Source organism: Geotrypetes seraphini, chromosome 13 (genome assembly GCF_902459505.1).
Source record: "Geotrypetes seraphini chromosome 13, aGeoSer1.1, whole genome shotgun sequence".
Taxonomy (NCBI): Eukaryota; Metazoa; Chordata; class Amphibia; order Gymnophiona; family Dermophiidae; genus Geotrypetes; species Geotrypetes seraphini.
In genome coordinates, this window is record NC_047096.1 from 59,606,176 (window position 1) to 59,626,618 (window position 20,443).

Here is a 20,443-nt window from a genome sequence, read left to right on the forward strand (position 1 = left end):
CCTGGTGGGAACTCTGGAGAGTCCGGCTGTGGAAATATTGAGGAACTCCTGCGGTGAATGCAGGTTGCCTCTTCGTTGTCGGAGACTTCCCCACTGTCATCAGAATAGGCCAGTTCTTGAAATACTGCTCAAAACTACAGTTACATCTAACGTTTTGTAGGAGCATTAGCTTGGCTTCACCTCTTCTTTTCATAGCTGATGCTGCAGCAAAACGATTGTTACAGAAGTATTTACTAAGCAAAAACTGTTAAAGCAACTCTTCTACTGAAGAGGAAAGACAGGTAGCCTCAAATAAAGCTCAAAAAGTGGAGAAAAAAGACTTCAAAATTTATAGGGTAAAATACAAACGGCACTCAGCCATGTTAAAGTACACCCGCTGTCATCGCAGGTCAGAAAAAACCTCCACTATGTATTCCAGGCATACCAGCTTTCTTCTCTGCAGGGTAATGTTATGTGCTGCACTTTACTCCAAACAGACAGACAGCGAAAGTTAATAGAGCATTAAGGCAAAGCAACAGCTTCCTGTAGCAATTTCACTTGTAGCCAGTTCAAACAAAATCATTGCTAAGTTTCCAGCACTTTTCAATTCACTTATCTGAAAATTCTGATCTCGCTGGTAAATTCATCAAGTTGTAATCCCAACGGGAGACCCCGTTTTGCTAGAGCGTCGTCAGGGGAACCCGCTTCTCACAGCATATCCAACCAGCTACCAACTGAAAAGCAACGTAGCACTCCTATAAAAAGAGGCATCGGCGTCTCTAACGCGATGACTTGACTATTGACCAATCCCTATGCAGTGACAACATCCATTCATAGAAATGTTGAGTGGTTTAGGCCTGCCGGAGTTACAGGGCTTAATTTAAATATCCATCGCTGGTCACGCTGCCTTAGACAGCGCCGGATGTTACCACAATTTTTATTTACCTGAAGCTGCTCTAAGACTAAACATCGAGAACGAGAGGGCACTCTAAAGTTAAAAGGGGATAGATTCCGTAGAAACGTAAGGAAGTTCTTCACCCCGAGAGTGGTAGAAAACTGGAACGCTCTTCCGGAGGCTGTTATAGGGGAAAACACCCTCCAGGGATTCAAGACAAAGTTAGACAAGTTCCTGCTGAATCCGAACGTACGCAGGAAAGGCGAGTCTCAGTTAGGGCACTGGGGTCTTTGACGTAAAGGCCGTCGCGTCTGGTTTGACCCAGCAGTGGCAATTCTTATGTTCTTAATTCAAGATTTAAAGCAAGACAGTTTTCTACCAGAGGTGCTGAGATTTTTTTAGTAGTCACACAGGGCCTACATTTCAGGCACTTGTCATGGCCCTAGGAAGATGCCTATGGCCGCCTAAGCTCTCCTAAGGACACTTCCAGGCGAAAATGCCTACAATGTAGGCGACCCTCTTCGGGGCTTTAAAAAAAAAAAAATTGTATACCGATTGGCTGGCTAGACAGCAGTAGGACACCTACACCTACCGCTGCCTACAATTGGGACACTGTTTATAGAATTTGCCCCACAGTGAATATGCTCAATAAGTTTGTCTTTAGTTGGCGAGATGTTTGTCCTATATAGAAAAGGTTACAAGGACAAATTAACACAGGACCTGGAAAACACCTCATTATTGAAGGAACATCCTATTATTGAAGTATGAATTCTGTCCTATACCAGAAAATTTGTTTGGTCATGTGTCAGTTATCTAAAGCTAAAGCAAAGTTGGGTTATGCAGGAAGACCATGATGCGGCCTAATGAAAGTCCTGACTTGAATCCAATAGAGATGCTGTGGCAGGATCTGAAATGAGTAATTCATGTATGAAAACCTAGAAATATGTCAGAATTAAAGTAGTTCTGAAAGAAGAGGGGGCTGAGACTGATATCAAATTATATGAAGTGTTTGTATTACTGCTGCTAAAGGTGGTACAACTAGTTAGTTAATGGGTGGTTACTTTTTCAGCCTTTTTCAAATAGGTGAAACAGATATCGGATAACTTTATTCTATAAATAAATGACAACATAAACAATACAGTTTTTTTAAAAATATGTACTCAGGTTTCCTTTAAAGATTAGAGACTATTCAGTGTTGCACATAAAATAAGAAGAATTCAGATGGGGGGAACTTTTTCACATGATTGTGTAATTGGTGCCAGTATATAATGCTGGGGCACATGCTGTGGACATGACCTAGCTTGTCAGATTGCTGAAAGCAGATTGTATAGAAAGGCAGTGCGAGTGAAAAGTTGGGAATGTATGCTATAGCATTTACCTGTGTTGACAGTATCTTATCTCTCCCCACCCCCTCCCACTCAGGCAGAGGACCTGGTTGCAAGCTTTTTTCCGAGGAAACTGTTAGAACTGGATGACTTCCTCAAGGTGAGTCATAATTCAGTGATAATTTCCTTCTAAAATCAACGATGGTTTCCTCATCGTCAGTCCTTTGCAATGAGACTAGGTACGTACCAAGGCTTAATTTATAGACAAAAAAAGGAAGTGGACCCGCGGTATGGGAGGTCCAGGAGCTGTGGGTTGGAGGAGGGGCTGGATTAGGCAGCAAAGCAGTGGCTCCCAAACCTGTCCTGGGGTAACCTCCACAGGCAGGCAGTTTTTCAGGATATCCACAATGAATATGCATAGCAAAGAGCCAGAGTATGCAAATTTCTCATGAATATTCATTGTGGATATCCTGAAAACCTGACTTGCTGGTCGTTGCTCCAGGACAAATTTGGGAAGTATAGTAGTAGCATGATTGCTCTGCTCCTGTGTCACTTCCTCCCCTCCTTGCCGAGGCAAGCTGTCTAGAACAGATCAAAACATCTCAGCTGCTCTGGAGTGTGAAAGGAATGGTGGAACTGTGTTTCCCTCACAAATTAAACTCTGGTGCTTGCTTTACATTTTTATGTCCTAATTTGCTTTCTAATTTATAAACCTCTCGGAGACAGCTGGGCCTTAATGTAATTGCAAAGCATTAGAACTAGTAATTCTAAACAAACCTGACCTGGAGTTGCTCCTGCTAAGCTCCATTCGCTGCTTCTGTTCTGTAGCCCCAAAGCCCTGTTTAAGTATAGGAGGATCTTTCTTGCTAGGCCTATACATCCCCCAGTAGTGCCTTTTTAACCTGCGGTATGCATGCACTAGATCTTACTGCAGCTCACTAAAAGGACCCCCTTAGATTGTATGCCCTGTGGGGACAGGAAAATACCTTAGTTAATGGTCTAACAAACATATGTATTTTGTGAAATAGCATCTTACATGTGTTTTCCCCATTCAGACTTTCACCATTTATCTTTGTAAAATTGCTGCTCTGCTACACGTCCACCGAAAAGATTCTACACTAGCAGATCCTTTTCTAAAATAGTACTGGAACTGAGCATATCAATTCTGATTTTTGCATTCTATCTTACCTGGGGTTGAATGTTGGGGTTTTGGTTTGTTTTTTAGAACTAAATGCCTTTCTTTAGCACTCTCCAGACCAGTAGAGGTTAACTTTACGAATGGGTATATATCTAATCATGACCAGCAGGTGGAGACTGAAAACAAAACTTTGGGACAGTATATACTATCCTCCCTTCTCTATTTCCCTCAGTCTTCTTTCAGTCTCCAGCAGGTGTTGAGTGATCTGTACCCATCTCTCTTGGTAGGGCTGTTGGAATTTGTTTAGGGGTTTATTGTCCCTGTTTTTGGCCGGACGGAGCTTGGTCGGGCCCTGTTTGGGGGTCCGTCCGACCTCGGGGGTGTCAAACCCGGCGGGTCACGAGCGGGGTCCCTCCCCCCACTTCCTCCACCTCCCCACATTTTTTTAGAGGAGCCTCAGCAGTAAGCCTTGCCCCCTAAGTCAAGCAAGGCATATTGCTTCGAGAGCCTGTGGAGTCTGTTCTGTAAAAAAAAAAAAAAAAAAAAAAATCCTGAGGTAGTGCTGGTCTGAAGGGTTGTTTCCCTTTAAGAAAACTGTATTTTACTGTATTTTTTCATGTAACCAGCACTTTTTTATAGCTAGGTCGCGTCTGGAGCAATTGTGCCCTTCTCCGGGGGAGTAGGCCACAATTTTAGTCCAGCCGCGAGGCACTCGCGGCCGGCCTGAACTCGGCGGTTTGGGTCGGTGAGGTGGTGGAGCTCCGTCGGCAGCGGCTGCAGGCGCCCAGAGCTCCCCGCCGATGGTGCCTCGCGAGTCGGCTTGGAGCAGTGGGGAAGCCCGGTCTTCCACAACCGCCCACGGAGGGATTCCCCGAAGGATTCCCTCTCAGCTGATTTTTTGACAGCTGATGCCGACTTGCCTGTCTTAGCGGCTGGGACTGTTCAGTCTTCTCAGCCGCTACAGGCCATGGAGGGAGCATTTTTGGCGGGAACTTCGCCATTTTCTTTGTCTGGCCCCTCCATTTTGTCTGCAACCTCAGGTGACCTTCCCCCTGTATGGCGAACACAGGGGCAGGTTTCAGCATGGACCCCTGCTGGGGCAGGGAGTCCCTGGGGACCCCCAGGGGTTTTTTGCCCCCAATTTATTTTCTTTCTTTGTGCGGACTTTTGGGGGTCCCACGTGCGCCTGGGGGGTTTCGGGGGGGGTTTCCCTCCGCGCCCCCTATGGCTTTGCCTCCCTCTTTTCGTTTGGCGTCCCCTCTTCCTCCTCCCTCATCCAAGCGCCCGCGGGGGGGCTTGGATTGCGAATTGGTGGGCGGAGGAGCGTGTTGGCCTGGTTGAGGACCTGGCTGCTTTGGCGGGCTTCCAGGATCCTCTAGAGGGGACGCCTGTTGGCAGCGGGGCGGCGGGTTTCCCGTCTTCCAGAGCAGATGCGTCCGTGGTGCGCTTTTTTATTCAGAGGGATGAGCTTTTAGACCTGTGTAGCAGGTCTCCTTGGTGCTGCATTTTTGCAGTGGCGCCGCCGGAGACCCCGCGTATGGGGGCCCCTCTGCTTCAGGGGGTCTGTCCTGGTTCCCGCTCTTTTCCTGTGCGTCAGGATTTGCGGGATTTTGTGTTGGCGCAGTGGCCTATGGGCGCAGTTTCGTTTGGTGTGCGCCTTGGCTCTTGGGTATCCCGTCCCGGAGGGAGGTAGGGCTACCTTAATTTCGCCAATGGGGAACGCGGTGGTCTCGGCACTTCCTAAGCGGCATACCGTGCCTGTTATGGACGGTTCTGCTCTTAGGGTCTCGGAGGCGCGTGCGTTAGAGACTCTTCTTAAGTATGATTTTGATGTCTCTGCCTTTGGGGTCCAGGCGGCTGTTTGTGGGGAGCTAGTCGCTCGCGCCGTGTTTCGGTGGGCTGAGCGTGTCCTGGATCGGGAGTCTGATGACTGGTCTCTAGTGGATCAGGAGGTAGCGAAGATTGCGATGGCTGCCTCGTTCCTCTCAGATGCTCTTTATGACTTGGTGCGGATTTCGGCTAAGTCTATGGCATGGCCGCGCGGCGTATTTTGTGGCTGCGCGCTTGGGCGGCGGATTCTGCGTCCAAAGCTAAGTTTACTAAAGTTCCCTTTAGGGGGTCTTTTTGTTTGGAGAGGAATTAGATGAGTTGATTCAGACTCTGACGGACTCGAAGGTGCCCCGTCTGCCTGAGGACCGTGCCCGCCCTGCGTCTAGGTGTGGGGCTGCCCGGGGGCGTTTGCGGGAATTTCGCAAGTATCGCCCGGGGCGTGGGGCTGCTTCTTTCCCGGCTCAGGGTTTTTCCCGGGGTCGGTTCTTCCAGCGCATGCAGCCCTTTCGGGGGGCCCGTCGGGGGGCAGGGAATCCCTCCGCCGGTTCCCCCGCTTCCCGTCCTGCGCAATGACTCCTTGCCGGCGCCCCCTTTGGTTCCGGTGGGGGCCCGGCTGCGCAAATTTTTCCCCAAATGGGCCGAGATCGCGTCCGATCAGTGGGTCCTTGAGGTGGTGCGGGACGGTTACGCTCTGGAGTTTACCTGCTCTCTGCCGGACCTTTTCCTCGCTTCTCCATGTCAGACTCCATGGAAGACGCAGGCTTTTCGTCAGACCCTTCAGCGTTTGCTAGATCTCGAGGCAGTGGTGCCGGTGTCCCCTACGGAGTGGGGCACCGGCAGGTACTCCATTTACTTTGTGGTGGCCATAAAGGAGGGGACCTTTCGGCCCATCCTGGATGTCTCTCGATCTGACGGAGGCCTACTTGCAGGTTCCAATTCGGGCCTCTCATCAGCACTTCCTTCGCTTTGCGATCTTGGGGCGGCACTTTCAGTTCTGTGCGCTTCCCTTTGGTCTGGCCACGGCTCCTCGGACGTTCACCACGGTAATGGTGGTCGTCGCGGCAGCCTTGCGGTCGGTGGGCATCCTGGTTCTCCCCTACCTGGACGACTGGTTGATTCGGGCAAAGTCGTTGCAGGAGAGCTCCCGGGTTACGGCTCGGGTGGTGGAGTTTCTCCGGTCGCTGGGCTGGGTGGTCAACCTTTCCAAGAGTCGGTTGGTCCCGGCTCAGCGTCTGGAGTGCCTTGGGGTTATGTTCGACATCTCCTTGGGGAAGGTCTTCCTTCCAGAGGCCCGGGTGAGCAAATTGCAATCTCAGATTCGCCTGCTTTTGGCGTCCCGGGGTCCTCGGGCACGAGATTTCCTCCAAGTCCTGGGGTCAATGGCGGCGTCCCTGGACGTGGTGAGGTGGGCGCGGGCCCACATGCGTCCTCTTCAGTATGCTCTGCTCCGGAGGTGGTCTCCCCGGAGGCAAGATTTGGATGTTCCGGTTCCCCTGCGAGGCTTGGCGCGCTGCAGTCTGCGCTGGTGGCTCCGGACCCCTCACCTGGTTCAGGGGGTGGGTCTGGATCTCCCGCAGTGGACGGTGCTCCTTACGGATGCGAGTCTCCTCGGTTGGGGGGCTCAGTTTATGGGCCACTCAGCTCGGGGCACCTGGTCCGCGGAGGAGGCCTCCTGGTCGATCAACGAGTTGGAGACCAGAGCGGTCAGGCTGGCGCTGTTAGCTTTCCACTCCCTTTTGCTGGGCAAGTCGGTCAGAGTCCTGTCGGACAATGCCACGGCGGTGGCTTATGTCAATCGTCAGGGGGGCACCAAGAGCACTCCTGTGGCGCAGGAGGCGGCTCGGCTCATGGTTTGGGCGGAGTCCCATCTTCTGGACCTCTCGGCTTCTCATATAGCCGGGGTAGAAAATGTTCAGGCAGACTTCCTCAGTCGTCACTTCCTGGATCCAGGAGAGTGGTTTCTCGGCGCCGGAGCGTTTCGGTTGATAGTGCAAGATTGGGGGCAGCCCCTGATGGACCTGATGGCCACGAGTGGCAACGCCAAAGTGCCCCGCTTCTTCAGTCGTCGCAGGGAAGGGCTGGCCGAGGGTCTGGATGCTCTGGTCCAGCCGTGGCCAACGGAGGGGCTGTTATATGTGTTCCCTCCTTAGCCGCTGGTGGGCAGAGTGCTTCTTCGCATTGTTCACCATCCGGGTTTGGTGGTGCTGGTGGCTCCGGATTGGCCTCGACGTCCGTGGTATGCGGATCTGGTGAGACACCTGGTGGCGGTTCCTCTTCCTCTGCCTCTCTCGGACGACCTTCTGATGCAGGGTCCCATTCCCTTGTTCGACCCGTCTCTCTTCTGTCTTACGGCGTGGCTCTTGAAAGGGGTCGCCTTAGCAAGAAGGGATATTCAGACAAGGTGATCGCTACACTGTTGGGGTCCCGGAGGCTTTCTACCTCTCGGGCTTATGTGCGGGTTTGGCGTCTCTTTGAGGAATGGTGTCGGGCGCGGGGAGTGACCTCTTTTCGCGCTTCTCTGCCTAACATTCTAGAGTTCTTGCAGGATGGCCTGGATAGAGGCCTGGCTTGGTCTTCTCTCCGGGTTCATCTTGCGGCCCTGTCGACCTTTCGAGGGTTGGTGTCAGGTCAGCGTTTATCGGCTCTTCCTGATGTGATTCGGTTTCTGCGGGCGGCCAAGTTGCTTAGGCCTCCCCTACGGCCCTCGGTTCCCTCTTGGGATCTTAATCTGGTTCTCTCTGTTTTGGTGCGCCCGCCTTTCGAGCCCTTGGACGACTGTTCTTTGAAGGACCTTACTTTGAAGGCGGTCTTTTTGGTGGCCATTACTTCTGCTAGGAGTATTTCTGAGCTGCAGGCTTTCTCTTGTAGGGCTCCCTTCTTGGAGTTGTCTAGGGAGCGGGTCGTCTTGCGGCCTGTTCCTTCCTTTCTGCCGAAGGTTGTTTCTCCTTTTCATGTCAATCAATCGGTGGTTCTCCCGGTCTTGGGTGGTCGGGAGGGCTCTTCTGAGCAACGGCAGCTGCGCAAGTTGGATGTCGGTCGGGTCCTTCGCTCTGATGTGCAGCGGACCCAGGAATTCCGGAAGTCCGATCATCTCTTTGTCCTCCTGGCTGGTCCTCGTCGGGGAGCTGGCGCTTCTAAGGCTACTATTGCGCGCTGGATCAAGGAGACGATTGCTTCCGCTTATCTTCTGAAACAGCAGCCTGTTCCGGAGTTTCTCAAGGCTCATTCCACTCGGGGTCAGGCGGCTTCTTGGGCTGAGTCGTCGCTCGTGCCTCCGGTGGATATTTGTAAGGCTGCGGTTTGGTCCTCCTTGTATTCTTTTGTTAGACATTATCGGGTAGATGTTCAGGCGCGTCGGGACGCGGTGTTCGGTGAGCGTGTTCTGGTATCGGCCCTTCGGGGGTCCCGCCCGTGAGAGGGACTGCTTTGGTACGTCCCATTCGTAAAGTTAACCTCTACTGGTCTGGAGAGTGCTAAAGAAGGAGAAATTAGGTTCTTACCTGCTAATTTACTTTCTTTTAGCTTCTCCAGACCAGTAGAGGTCCCCACCCTGTCTGTTGTTGTTGTTGTTGTTGGGGCTGTTTTCGCGGGCAGTTTTTGTTTTTTGCTGCGGGTTCTAGTATTTTTCTAGGGCCGGGGAGAATTAAAGAACAGCGGCTGTGGCTCGGCTGGCTTAGCTGGCGAGCTGTGGGGACATTTTCCTTCGGGTATTTCTCCTCTGCATTTTCCAACAGCATTTGGGTATGTTATTTGTTACTCCTGTTCGGAGTATTGTTTTCTTCCTGTTTTCCAGTTCTTGGTTCTGCTTGGCTATTCGGCAGACTGAGGGAAATAGAGAAGGGAGGATAGTATATACTGTCCCAAAGTTTTGTTTTCAGTCTCCACCTGCTGGTCATGATTAGATATATACCCATTCGTAAAGTTAACCTCTACTGGTCTGGAGAAGCTAAAAGAAAGTAAATTAGCAGGTAAGAACCTAATTTCTCCTTTTAAATCATGTCAACCAAGCTGACCATTGATTAGGATAGCTTAAAAATGGTTAATAAAAGCATTTTATGTAACAAAACTGGCATGTGCACAATTTGACAGGATCTTGTCTGTTGCTTCCCTTTTCCAGAATCCAGAGCTCAACATCCAGGATCTTACACAGATCCACTCGGAAATGAACCTGCCAGTCCCTGACCCCATTCTCTTCACCAATTGCCATGATGCTGTAAGTGTGCCTCTGCCACTCTCACCACCTGTCTGGTACCATTGAACTTGTTTCTGTTTACCTGTCTGGTGTATGTTGACGTGTATTCTTAGATCAGTGCTTGACTAAAAACTCTTTAAGGATGGGTTGAATACCAGAGCAAGCTTTTCTGTTAGGCAAATTTGTTTTTGTTTATTAAAATTTGATATTTCACTATACCTTTCACAAGTTCTCAGCAGATAACATACAAATGCGTATTACATATTAAAATAATTAAAATGATAAAATAAACTGGAATAGAATAAAGAACTCAATTGTAAAAAGAAAAGTCCGCAATTCACATTCATTCAAGACACAATCATACTCGCTCACATGCAAAAAAAAAGATAAAGGCATTTTACCCATCAATCAGATTCATTTGACACGATTTCTCCGTGGTAAAACCATGATGTCTTGGATCTTGTAACCTGTTGGAGAATAGTTCACTATTCTTTCCTTCAGCAGAGCTTCCATTATCTTTCCAACCACCAAAGTGAAACTTACTGGTCTGTAGTTTCCAACTTCGTCTCTGTTACTACTTTTTGTGAAGAGGGATCACATTCACTCTTCTCCAATCCCATGGAAACCCTCCTGTCTCCAAGGATGTGTTAAAACAAATCTTCAAGAGGTCCTGCAAAAACTTCTCCGAGTTCCCTCAATACCCTAAGATGGATCTCGTCATGTCCTATGGCTTTGTCCACTTTTAGTTCTCCCAGTAGTTCACAAACACTTTCTTCTGGTGTACAGGGCATACGACTAGTGGGTTAACTTCCCCTAACCATGTACTGTGCAGAAGGCATCATCTATATTAATTTCTTCAGCTTCATCTCCTTCCTCAGTGGGCTTTCTTTGTATTGTATAATCATAGAATGACAATCTTCAAAAAATTAACATTTTTTTGCACTGTGTTTTTTGCCTTTAGCTTGAATTGTCAAAAAACAAATAAACCAAACAGGCTATAAATTAATAAAAAATGTATATTTATCTCATAGCCACATTTGAAAAAGAGAAAACTGGATGAAACAGACGAAGACCTCTCAGGTAGGCAAAGAAAACCGAATGAGCTCATCGTGTTGCTTGAATGTTGTTAACAATGGCCTCTCTAGTTTCAGGTTCCCTGTCCCTTCCCATTTTACTGTCACTGTGGTAAGGAGAAGGTAATGGGCACAGGTTGTGGGTCCCTCAGGAACCCAGCTAATATAGGGTCTCTTTTACGAAGCTGATTAGTGGGGGCCTCTGCGGTAACTGCCCTGAAGTCCATACGGATTGAAAGGGCTTTTGCTGTGTGGCACTCGCTAGCTGGCTTTGTAAAAGAGGCCCATAGATTCTAACTATGGCCATTAGGTGTCGTCATTGAGCTGTAGCTCACTCTTCCTCCAGGAGCTGTGCATGCATCTTCCTCGATATTCCTCTCTATCCCATGAACAGAAACTGGGCTCAAGAGTTAAACGCTGCTCTCCCGTATGCAGCCCTTTCCACTAGCCCAGGTACGTTTCTTCAGAAGTATCAGCTAAGACCGCAGATTCATTGTGCACATGTGGGACCTTTGGGGTTGCTTGTGTTCTGTAGCTGTATCTTCAGGTCTGTTTTCTGCACTTCTGTGTTCTCAGAGCCTTCATATATATAACTTCAGCTTCACTATAACAGCAGTATGTCGGCATAAAAATCTTCTCCAACAGGTGCTCTGCCTTCCAGCACACTTTTGAGGCACGTCTGTTGGATCTTTAGGAATACAATAGAACTTGGCTGCCTGACCACCCAAAGGCCTGGGAGGTGGGGGAGGGGAGGGGGAATTTCTGGTACAAGAGTGGTGGGGGTAAAATTGTAAACTAAGATGCAAGAATATAATGTTCACTGGTCTAATTGATTGTAATTCAAATGTATACTGAGTGTTCATCCAATTTTCAGTAATGAGATGAAAATATAAAATTTGAAACATATAAGCAACTGAGGAACTAAAGTGTCATCTTCCCATTCCTCCCCCCTCCCTGAAAAAAAACAAAAGAAAAAAATCTTGGAGGTACAAAAGTGTTTGTCATGGCAAATGGGATGCTGAAGAGCAACCAGCAGCTTGTGGATATCGTAGAAAAGGTGAAGCCAGAGATCAGACTGCTGATTGAGAAATGCAACACGGTAGGTCTCCTCCCCATCTTCCATCGAATCATGAATGTTTAGACTTCCTTCGTGCTTGTTTGCATTGTACTACTGGAAGTAGGGCAATCCAGTCTTGGTTTTACTTTAATGCAAGCGTAACCCTGCATACAATAGGGCAGTGTCTCTGAAACTGTGTGCCTCAAAGAGATTCCGGAATTTTACATTATTTTAAAAAGTTCCCTTCATAATAGATGTACGTTGCATACGCAAAAGGGTGTGTGCCCAGACAAGCATCATTCTTTGACGTGATTGATCCTTGAAAACTTTTATTTTTTATGCAGTAGTAATCCTAACTTGAACAACAAAGCAATCAAGGCTTTGTTATGGTTTGTATCTTCTTATCTTTGTGAACTTGGATTTTCAGCTCTGACAGTAATTAAATCGAAAAAAAAGGAACAACTGCAGATGGTGGATAATGAAATGCGTATTTGCTTATCAACTATCGAACTATGTTTTGAGTTAATTTGCACTCAATCCATCGCCTTGATTAGCAATTATGTTCTATCTACTTTAGTTTCACTCTTGTTACAATTACCCATACATATCTTAAAGAACTTTAAATAACTCCCAAATTTAATTTTTTGTTGGCTTTGCAATTTTATAATTTCAATTATAATGTGGCATGAAAACATTTGCTCCGTTTAGTGTCCTGGAGCAAAAAAAGTTTGAAAGACACTGCAATAGGGTAATACCAGGTCTGGCTGAGCCTGTGCTCTTTGGACATGGGCTGGTATGGTTCCCCTAACTGTTAGACAATCTAATCTGCTAATGTTCTCTTCAGGAGGTATTACTTAAATCCCAGAGGGCAGTAGTTGTCTTTGTGTCATATCTATTGAGTTCTGTGACATATTAAATTCAAAAGATACAACAAGCCTTACCGTTAGGTCAGTGCTTCTCAACCCTCTCCTAGAGGCGCATACCTGGCCAGTCAGTTGTATAAAATAGATTTGTATTTTTTGATATGATTTAGATATGAGTTTTTGCTATAATATCTAATGAGGGTACATAAAAGGCAGTTTACAGGTCTTTAAAAAAGACCTTTATCAGACCTGGCCCAACTGGTTGCCTATTTCACTGAGTTTCCAGTTGACACTCTAAAACAGGGATCTCAAAGTCCCTTCTTGAGGGCCGCAATCCAGTCGGGTTTTCAGGATTTCCCCAATGAATATGCATTGAAAGCAGTGCATGCACATAGATCCCCAGCAGTGACAGGGGGCGGGCAGGAAGGCGAGATCCCCGCCGGCGGCTTCTATGGACAAGCGGGAATACCCTTAACAAGCAGGAATCCCCTAACAGGCGGCCTGTGTACCCCTAAGGGTACACGTACCTTGGGTTGAGAAACCCTGTTCGAGGTCACTGGTTTAGATTCACCTCGAGTTGGTTCTGACTCTATTGTCCATAGACATCTACACTGAAAACACTAACAGGCAAGTTCTGCAGTGCTAATCATCCTCATCCCCACTGACCTTTCATCACACCAGCCATGAAAACATCTCTAAATTCTTAGAATGAGCCATGTACAGTGCTTGGTTTGCTCAGAAATGGGTATCCCTCATTTTTGGTTCACAGTGAGAAAAGGAATAAATACCTTTCTTTCTCCCACAGATAGTGGCATGAGTTTCTTCATCTAGCAGGTGGGAAAATTGGGCTTCTAATTCTTAGGTCTTTGTAAATGTAGGCATTTATGTTTCGGCTAATTAGGGATTCATTGAGGGTTCACAAATAAGTGTCTATCAGTGGTTTCATGGTGTCATTGCTGGGTTCCTTTTCCATTGTAACTGAGAAATTGTCAGCAGGGAAAAGGCCAAAAAGCAAAGTAGAGGATCCGAGGCAGGGAAGAGGAGAAATGAAATGTTTTCTCTTTTGGTGTTTATTCAATAAACATGTTTTTGTTCCACGGCTGCTTTTCAGCTACGTTTTTCTGTGTGGTTGTGTCAGTCACCATATGACAGGCTTGTAATATGCAGGGAATTCTGACACTCTTTGGTACATAATAATAACTACTTGTCTCTTTTAGGTGAAAATGTGGGTTCAACTCCTCATCCCCAGGATAGAAGACGGCAACAACTTTGGTGTATCTATTCAGGTATCTGACTTCTCTCTGTCTCTGCTGCTGTTGTTGTTGTGGGAGGTTTTGTTAGTTCATAATTATAATATGACTGAAATATGTTTTTTGAATAAAGCATTTCTTACATATAGTAACATATAGTAAATGATGGCAGGTAAAGACCTGCATGGTCCATCCATTCCTGTCCAACAGTTACATGTATTATCAACAATCTAGTATTTATTCATTTTACTTGCTAAGTTCCAGTAAAAGATGTCTTCCTCCCGAGATAGACAAGATCTGTGCTCAGATGGCATAAAATACCCCTACTTAACCCTGATCTGTCTTGCCATATACAGGTCACAGTCCGTAGAAGTCTTTCTGGCATTGGCTAAACTCCAGCCTGTCCCGATCTGTCTTGGACACAGACCAATGTCAACTTTGTGTCCCCACTGCTTGGGCTTCTATTTAAGCATCACTTGTGTTTGGGGTCAATACTATCCTTTTTCTATTTAGGGGTCTTTTGTTTCCCACTGTTTTTTTTTTGTTTTGTTTTTTGCTCTATCATCTCTATAGGGAGGGCATTCCAGGCATCCACCACTCTCTTCTTGAAAAAGTATATCCTGATGTTACTCCTAAGTCTAAAAAACCAACCAGGGATAGTATCTTCTAGGCAACCTTTCTTGTTGAAAAAATATGTATATGTTGTTCAACTCACCCATACACATACATTTTCAACAATAAAGGTTGCCAGAAGATACCATCTCCTGTTGGTTTTCCTTTTCTTCTACTTTTTGGACTTCTATGCTTTATCTCTGTGGAAGATTGGTTCCTTTTTTTTAGTTTGTTACTCCTAAATCTACCACCTCTCAACCTCATGTTTTACAGCTTCTCCATCTCAATCTGGAAAAGATTTGTTTGTAAATTAATAGTTAAACATCTGTATCATATCCCCTTCCTATAAAGGGATACATATTCAGGTATTCAAGCCTCTTCTCATATGTACCTTGGCACAATCCTGATATCATTTATGTCTCCTTCCTCTGAACCGCTTCATTGTCTCACATCCTTAGCAAGATACGGCCTCCAGAAATGTGTGTATTTTGTAAATCACTTAGGTTTTAGCTAGATTGTGAGCCTGCCAGGACAGACAAGGAAAAATGCTGAAGTGCCTCAATAAATGCATGTGAACTGTTCAAAGTTTCCCTGGGAGAACAGTATAGAAAATTGAAAAATGAAATGGAATAAACACAATATTCTAAGTGGGGCCTCACCAACGACTTGTATAGGGCCATTAGCATTCAGTTCCTTTCTCTGTGCAGCCCAGGATCCTTCTGGCTACAGCCACTGCTTTTGTCACATTGTTTCACAGCCTTGAGATCCTCTGACATTATCACACCAAGGTCCCTCTCCCATTCCGTGCATAGCAGCTTCTCACCCCCTAACATGTACAGCTCCTTTTGGATTTTTACTCCCCAAGTGCATCACTCTGCACCTCCTCGCATTAAATTTTAACTGCCAAACATTAGACCATTATTCTAATTTTCACAGATCTCTTTCTCACGTTTTCTACTCCGTCCGGCAGGTCCACTCTATTGCAAATCTTCGTTTCAGCTGCTAAAAGACACACATTTCCTATTAATCCTTCAAAGATGTCACTTACAAATATATTGAACAGAATTGGCCCCAGTACCAATTTCTGAGGCACATCGCTACTGACATTTCATTCCTCTGAGCAAAATTCATTTACCACCACACTCTGTCATCTGTCAGTAAACCAGTTTCTAATCCAGGTCACCACTTTGGGTCCTAACTTTAGCCCTCTAAGTTTGATGAGCTTCCAGTGAGGAGCCATGTCAAAGGGTTTGCTGAAATCCAGATATACTACACCTAGCACACATCCTCTATCCAATTCTCTAATGACCCAGTTAAAGAAATCAATCAGATTCATTTGACACGATTTCTCCGTGGTAAAACCATGATGTCTTGGATCTTGTAACCTGTTGGAGAATAGTTCACTATTCTTTCCTTCAGCAGAGCTTCCATTATCTTTCCAACCACCAAAGTGAAACTTACTGGTCTGCAGTTTCCAACTTCGTCTCTGTTACTACTTTTTGTGAAGAGGGATCACATTCACTCTTCTCCAATCCCATGGAAACCCTCCTGTCTCCAAGGGTGTGTTAAAACAAATCTTCAAGAGGTCCTGCAAAAACTTCTCCGAGTTCCCTCAATACCCTACGATGGATCTCGTCATGTCCTATGGCTTTGTCCACTTTTAGTTCTCCCAGTAGTTCACAAACACTTTCTTCTGGTGTACAGGGCATACGACTAGTGGGTTAACTTCCCCTAACCATGTACTGTGCAGAAGGCATAATCTACATTAATTTCTTCAGCTTCATCTCCTTCCTCAGTGGGCTGTACTGCCTTTCTTCATTTTTTCCTTCTGAAATGAGTTAAGAAGGCAATTTTTGATCTGCTTGGAGTATATTTTATTTTTGTTTTTTTATCTGAATCTGGAGGCTTTTGGTGGCCCTGGGGCAACTCTGCCTGGGAGAAGATGCAGACTCTCTGAGCAGGATTCTGCAGCTAACAGGACAACCCTTTAGGGATCCTGTTTAGCCAGCCAGCATTTTCAATTATGGTGCTCGGGGTCTGTTCCCCTGTAAACTAAGCTCACCCCTGATTTATCAGGAGCTTGAGCACAGGCTGTTTGGCCCCGTAGCGGTCCAGGAAGGGCTTTAGCAGGTGCCGGCTGCTTTCCCTCCCCCCATTGATCTAAGTGAATCCGAAGATCACGGCACATGCTTGTTTGAGGTAGTGGTCTTCCCCAGATTCCACCTGCAGGCAAAAACAACCAGTACATCATAGTGAATACAGACTATTATGGCCTATGGGAGAAGGGGTGTCTCAAAATCAATGTTTTGGTGGATTCTGGGGCTTGCTGTAGTGTTCACCACCTCCAAAAACCCCTTTCCAGGATTTTAAAAACTTTAATGAAGCTCTCCCAGGACGTTTTCTGGTGATAAAACGCAATTGCGGCAGCGATCTTGGATTTCCTGATTTTAAATAAAAAGCCTGTACCTTCCTCGGAACTCCTTGATTTGGCTTAAAATAGGGCATAATGGACTTCTCAGACCTTTCTACCCCTGTACCATGCCAGATGCATGTGCGGAATGGCCGGCTGAGGAGCATCCGTGCGCCACATGCTGCGGGGCATGTGTGTGTGTGGGGGGGGGGGAACCATTGGCTGGTACCTCTAGGGCTAGGAAATTTCAGGCGGTTTGTTTTTCTTGGAGAAAAAGCCTTCCAGAGTCCTTGAATGGAGATTTGGCAAAGCATAGATGTGTAGATGTTGTGGAGCCTGAGAGGAGACATGGTGAGTCCTCTGGTCTTCTTGCTCAGGGCTTTATCCCAGATTTTGTGAGTCTTATGTGAAAAGCTTATACAAGTTGTCGGTGTCTGCACAAGGGGGTATGTCTTCACAAAGCTTACAACCCCCCAAGAAAGGGTTACCAATCAGGAACCAGAAAACCAGTCATTGTAGGACTGGGGAAACTGGGGGGGGGGGGGGGGGTCAGAGTCCTTCCTGCGCCTGCCTACTATCTCAGTCTGTTTATGCTTCTCCAAGTTGTGTCTTGGATGCCTGTCTTCCCTTGGGAGCTGGGATGAATACTGTATATATGTTACTTTTTTCTGCGGGAGTAGAGCTCCTTTGAGGCCTTTGTTGGCTATTTGCAGTTGATGTTCTAATGTTACTTATTGAGCAGAGCGGTTGTTGCTGATCTTGATTGCCATAGGTGACTCTACTTCACGTTTATTTAGTGCTTGGGTACTAACTGTAGAGGGAGATAAGCAGCCCAGTGAAGTAGAGCAGAGGCACAGACAAAAATCCGAAGCGGGTTCCTTCTGCAGATGGGGACATTACCCATCTGTCTAGAATGTTTCACCTATCTACTGGAAAAGAGCTTACCAGGGTAAGTCCATAATCTCTTTTTAGCAATAGAAATATCTTCAGGCTTAGAGATTTTTGACATCTGAAAATTTGCTTGTTGAATATTTTAAAGAGAAAAAAACCTTGTATGAGGAAATTTAGGAGTCTGGGTTCTGTGTTTTCAAAGAATTTTCCATCTATTTCTCTCTAAGCTGGCTGGATAGACTGTTGCTAATTGCAGAAGAACCAATAGATTACAATAGAAACTCTGAGATTCAAGATATTGAAACCTTTTCTCAAAATTTAGTTTTATTATCCACTTCTTCCAATTTAGTGATGGTTTCTTGAGTAAACTGGCACAGCTGTGTCGGAGTACCCCTTTTAATTGATTCCATCTTATTGACTACCATCCAGATGTCGTTCCGATGAAACATCCTGTGGTCTTCCTCAGATTCAGGGAGAAAGAGAGTCTTGGTTTTTAACTTTAGGGTTGCCTCCTGACAGGAGTATCTCCTGACTGACACCTCCATAAGTGTGAAAGGAGTGGAACCCAACACGGTGTTAGGGTGGGTGTACGAGTCCTTTTGGCAGTGCTGATGGATGCAGATGATAGCTCAGCCATAACATACCTGTTTAGAGGACCTTGCAAAGGGGTACTTAAAATTTCCATTCCCTTTGACTTGGCTTTCCTTCTACCTATGTGGCTATAGTTGCATGCTGTACGGTACCCTGGCTGTTATTGATATTAAAAGGCCCATTTCAGTGACATTACTTCAGGGTTGTCTGGTCCGCCTGCCCCAACATGGGTTGCCTGCATAATATGGTAGTCGTGACATCTTCCCCTCCAAGCCGCTTAATCCAGCAAATACCTCTCTCTTAGCATTAGCTTTTTATGGATCTATAAAATGTCTTTTAGCTTTTCAGTGCCATTACAATACATTGTCAATAAATGATTTTGGGGTCCTTTTAATAAGGCATGCTAGCCCTTTTAACGCATCCATTATATTCTAGCGTTTAGTGCGTGCTAAAACGGATAGGTCGTTTTTTATAAGGACACTTTATGAATTATTTCATAGAAGCAAGGTAGGGTTTTTCAAATTTGCCCAAAATCTCCAGTTTTTATATATTCTCTCTCTGTTTTTGACAGATCCCATCTCTCTAGGATTAGTGCTAGATATTAATAATAATTTTAAAGATAATGTATTTATTATTGCTTCTTTTTTTTAAAATTCTTTATTCATTTTTGCATGTTACAACAAGTGTAGCAGTTAAACTCATATGAACTTAAAGATACACACTTGATTAACTCTCATATATGCATTAAGTATAACATTTCATTACAAATTAATATTCTGTAATATTTTAAATGTTATATAAGAAATCAAATATATAAATTAATCTTATTGAATAGAATAACCTCCCCTCCCTCCCTACCCAATACCGTATTTTCACGCAAATAACACGCACCCGTATAAAACGCGCACACGAATATAGCGCGCAGAAATCACGATGATTTGCACAAAAACTTTGATATACCGCGCTCACGGGTATACCGCGCATGCTGCCCGACGCTCCTTTCGCCCGCCCTGACTTTCCGTGCGCTGTCCCGACTCTCCGTTCACCCCCCCTGACTTCCGTGCACTGTCCCCCCTTGAAGGTCTGTCCCCATCCTGAAAGCCTGATGCCCCCCCCCCGACGTCCGATACATCCCTCCCCCCCCCCCGAAGGACCGCCGACTCCCCAACAATATCGGGCCAGGAGGGAGCCCAAATCCTCCTGGCCACGGCGACCCCCTAACCCCACCCCGCACTACATTACGGGCAGGAGGGATCCCAGGCCCTCCTGCCCTCGACGCAAACCCCCCTCCCCCCCAAGAACCTCCGACCGCCCCCCAGCCGACCCGCGATCCCCCTGGCGACCCCCACGACCCCCCCACCCCCCTTACACCGCCGACTTCCCGACAACACCGCCGACTTCCCGACAATATCGGGCCAGAAGGGAGCCCAAACCCTCCTGGCCACGGCGACCCCCTAACCCCACACCGCACTACATTACGGGCAGGAGGGATCCCAGGCCCTCCTGCCCTCGACGCAAACCCCCCTCCCCCCCAAGAACCTCCGACCGCCTCCCAGCCGACCCGCGATCCCCCTGGCGACCCCCACGACCCCCCCCACCCCCCTTCCCCGTACCTTTGGTAGTTGGGCCAGAAGGGAGCCCAAACCCTCCTGGCCACGGCGACCCCCTAACCCCACCCCGCACTACATTACGGGCAGGAGGGATCCCAGGCCCTCCTGCCCTCGACGCAAACCCCCCTCCCCCCCAAGAACCTCCGACCGCCCCCCAGCCGACCCGCGATCCCCCTGGCGACCCCCACGACCCCCCCACCCCCCTTCCCCGTACCTTTAGTAGTTGGCCGGACAGACGGGAGCCAAACCCGCCTGTCCGGCAGGCAGCCAACGAAGGAATGAGGCCGGATTGGCCCATCCATCCTAAAGCTCCGCCTACTGGTGGGGCCTAAGGCGCGTGGGCCAATCAGAATAGGCCCTGGAGCCTTAGGTCCCACCTGGGGGCGCGGCCTGAGGCACATGGGCCCAACCCGACCATGTGCCTCAGGCCGCGCCCCCAGGTGGGACCTAAGGCTCCAGGGCCTATTCTGATTGGCCCACGTGCCTTAGGCCCCACCAGTAGGCGGAGCTTTAGGATGGATGGGCCAATCCGGCCTCATTCCTTCGTTGGCTGCCTGCCGGACAGGCGGGTTTGGCTCCCGTCTGTCCGGCCAACTACTAAAGGTACGGGGAAGGGGGGTGGGGGGGGCGTGGGGGTCGCCAGGGGGATCGCGGGTCGGCTGGGGGGCGGTCGGAGGTTCTTGGGGGGGAGGGGGGTTTGCGTCGAGGGCAGGAGGGCCTGGGATCC

At 47.5% G+C, this 20,443-nt stretch overlaps 1 protein-coding gene across 2 annotated transcripts in view; it reads left to right on the forward strand.

Moving 5' to 3' along the window:
* Window positions 1-20,443, forward strand: part of PSME3 (proteasome activator subunit 3) — a 37,460-nt gene that overhangs the window by 8,501 nt on the left and 8,516 nt on the right. For both annotated transcript variants that reach the window (XM_033919155.1, XM_033919156.1), the window contains exons 3-7: window positions 2,297-2,359; window positions 9,285-9,380; window positions 10,391-10,439; window positions 11,404-11,531; window positions 13,570-13,638. In XM_033919155.1, the coding sequence (XP_033775046.1) occupies window positions 2,297-2,359; window positions 9,285-9,380; window positions 10,391-10,439; window positions 11,404-11,531; window positions 13,570-13,638 (405 nt within the window). The remainder of the gene's footprint in view (window positions 1-2,296; window positions 2,360-9,284; window positions 9,381-10,390; window positions 10,440-11,403; window positions 11,532-13,569; window positions 13,639-20,443) is intronic.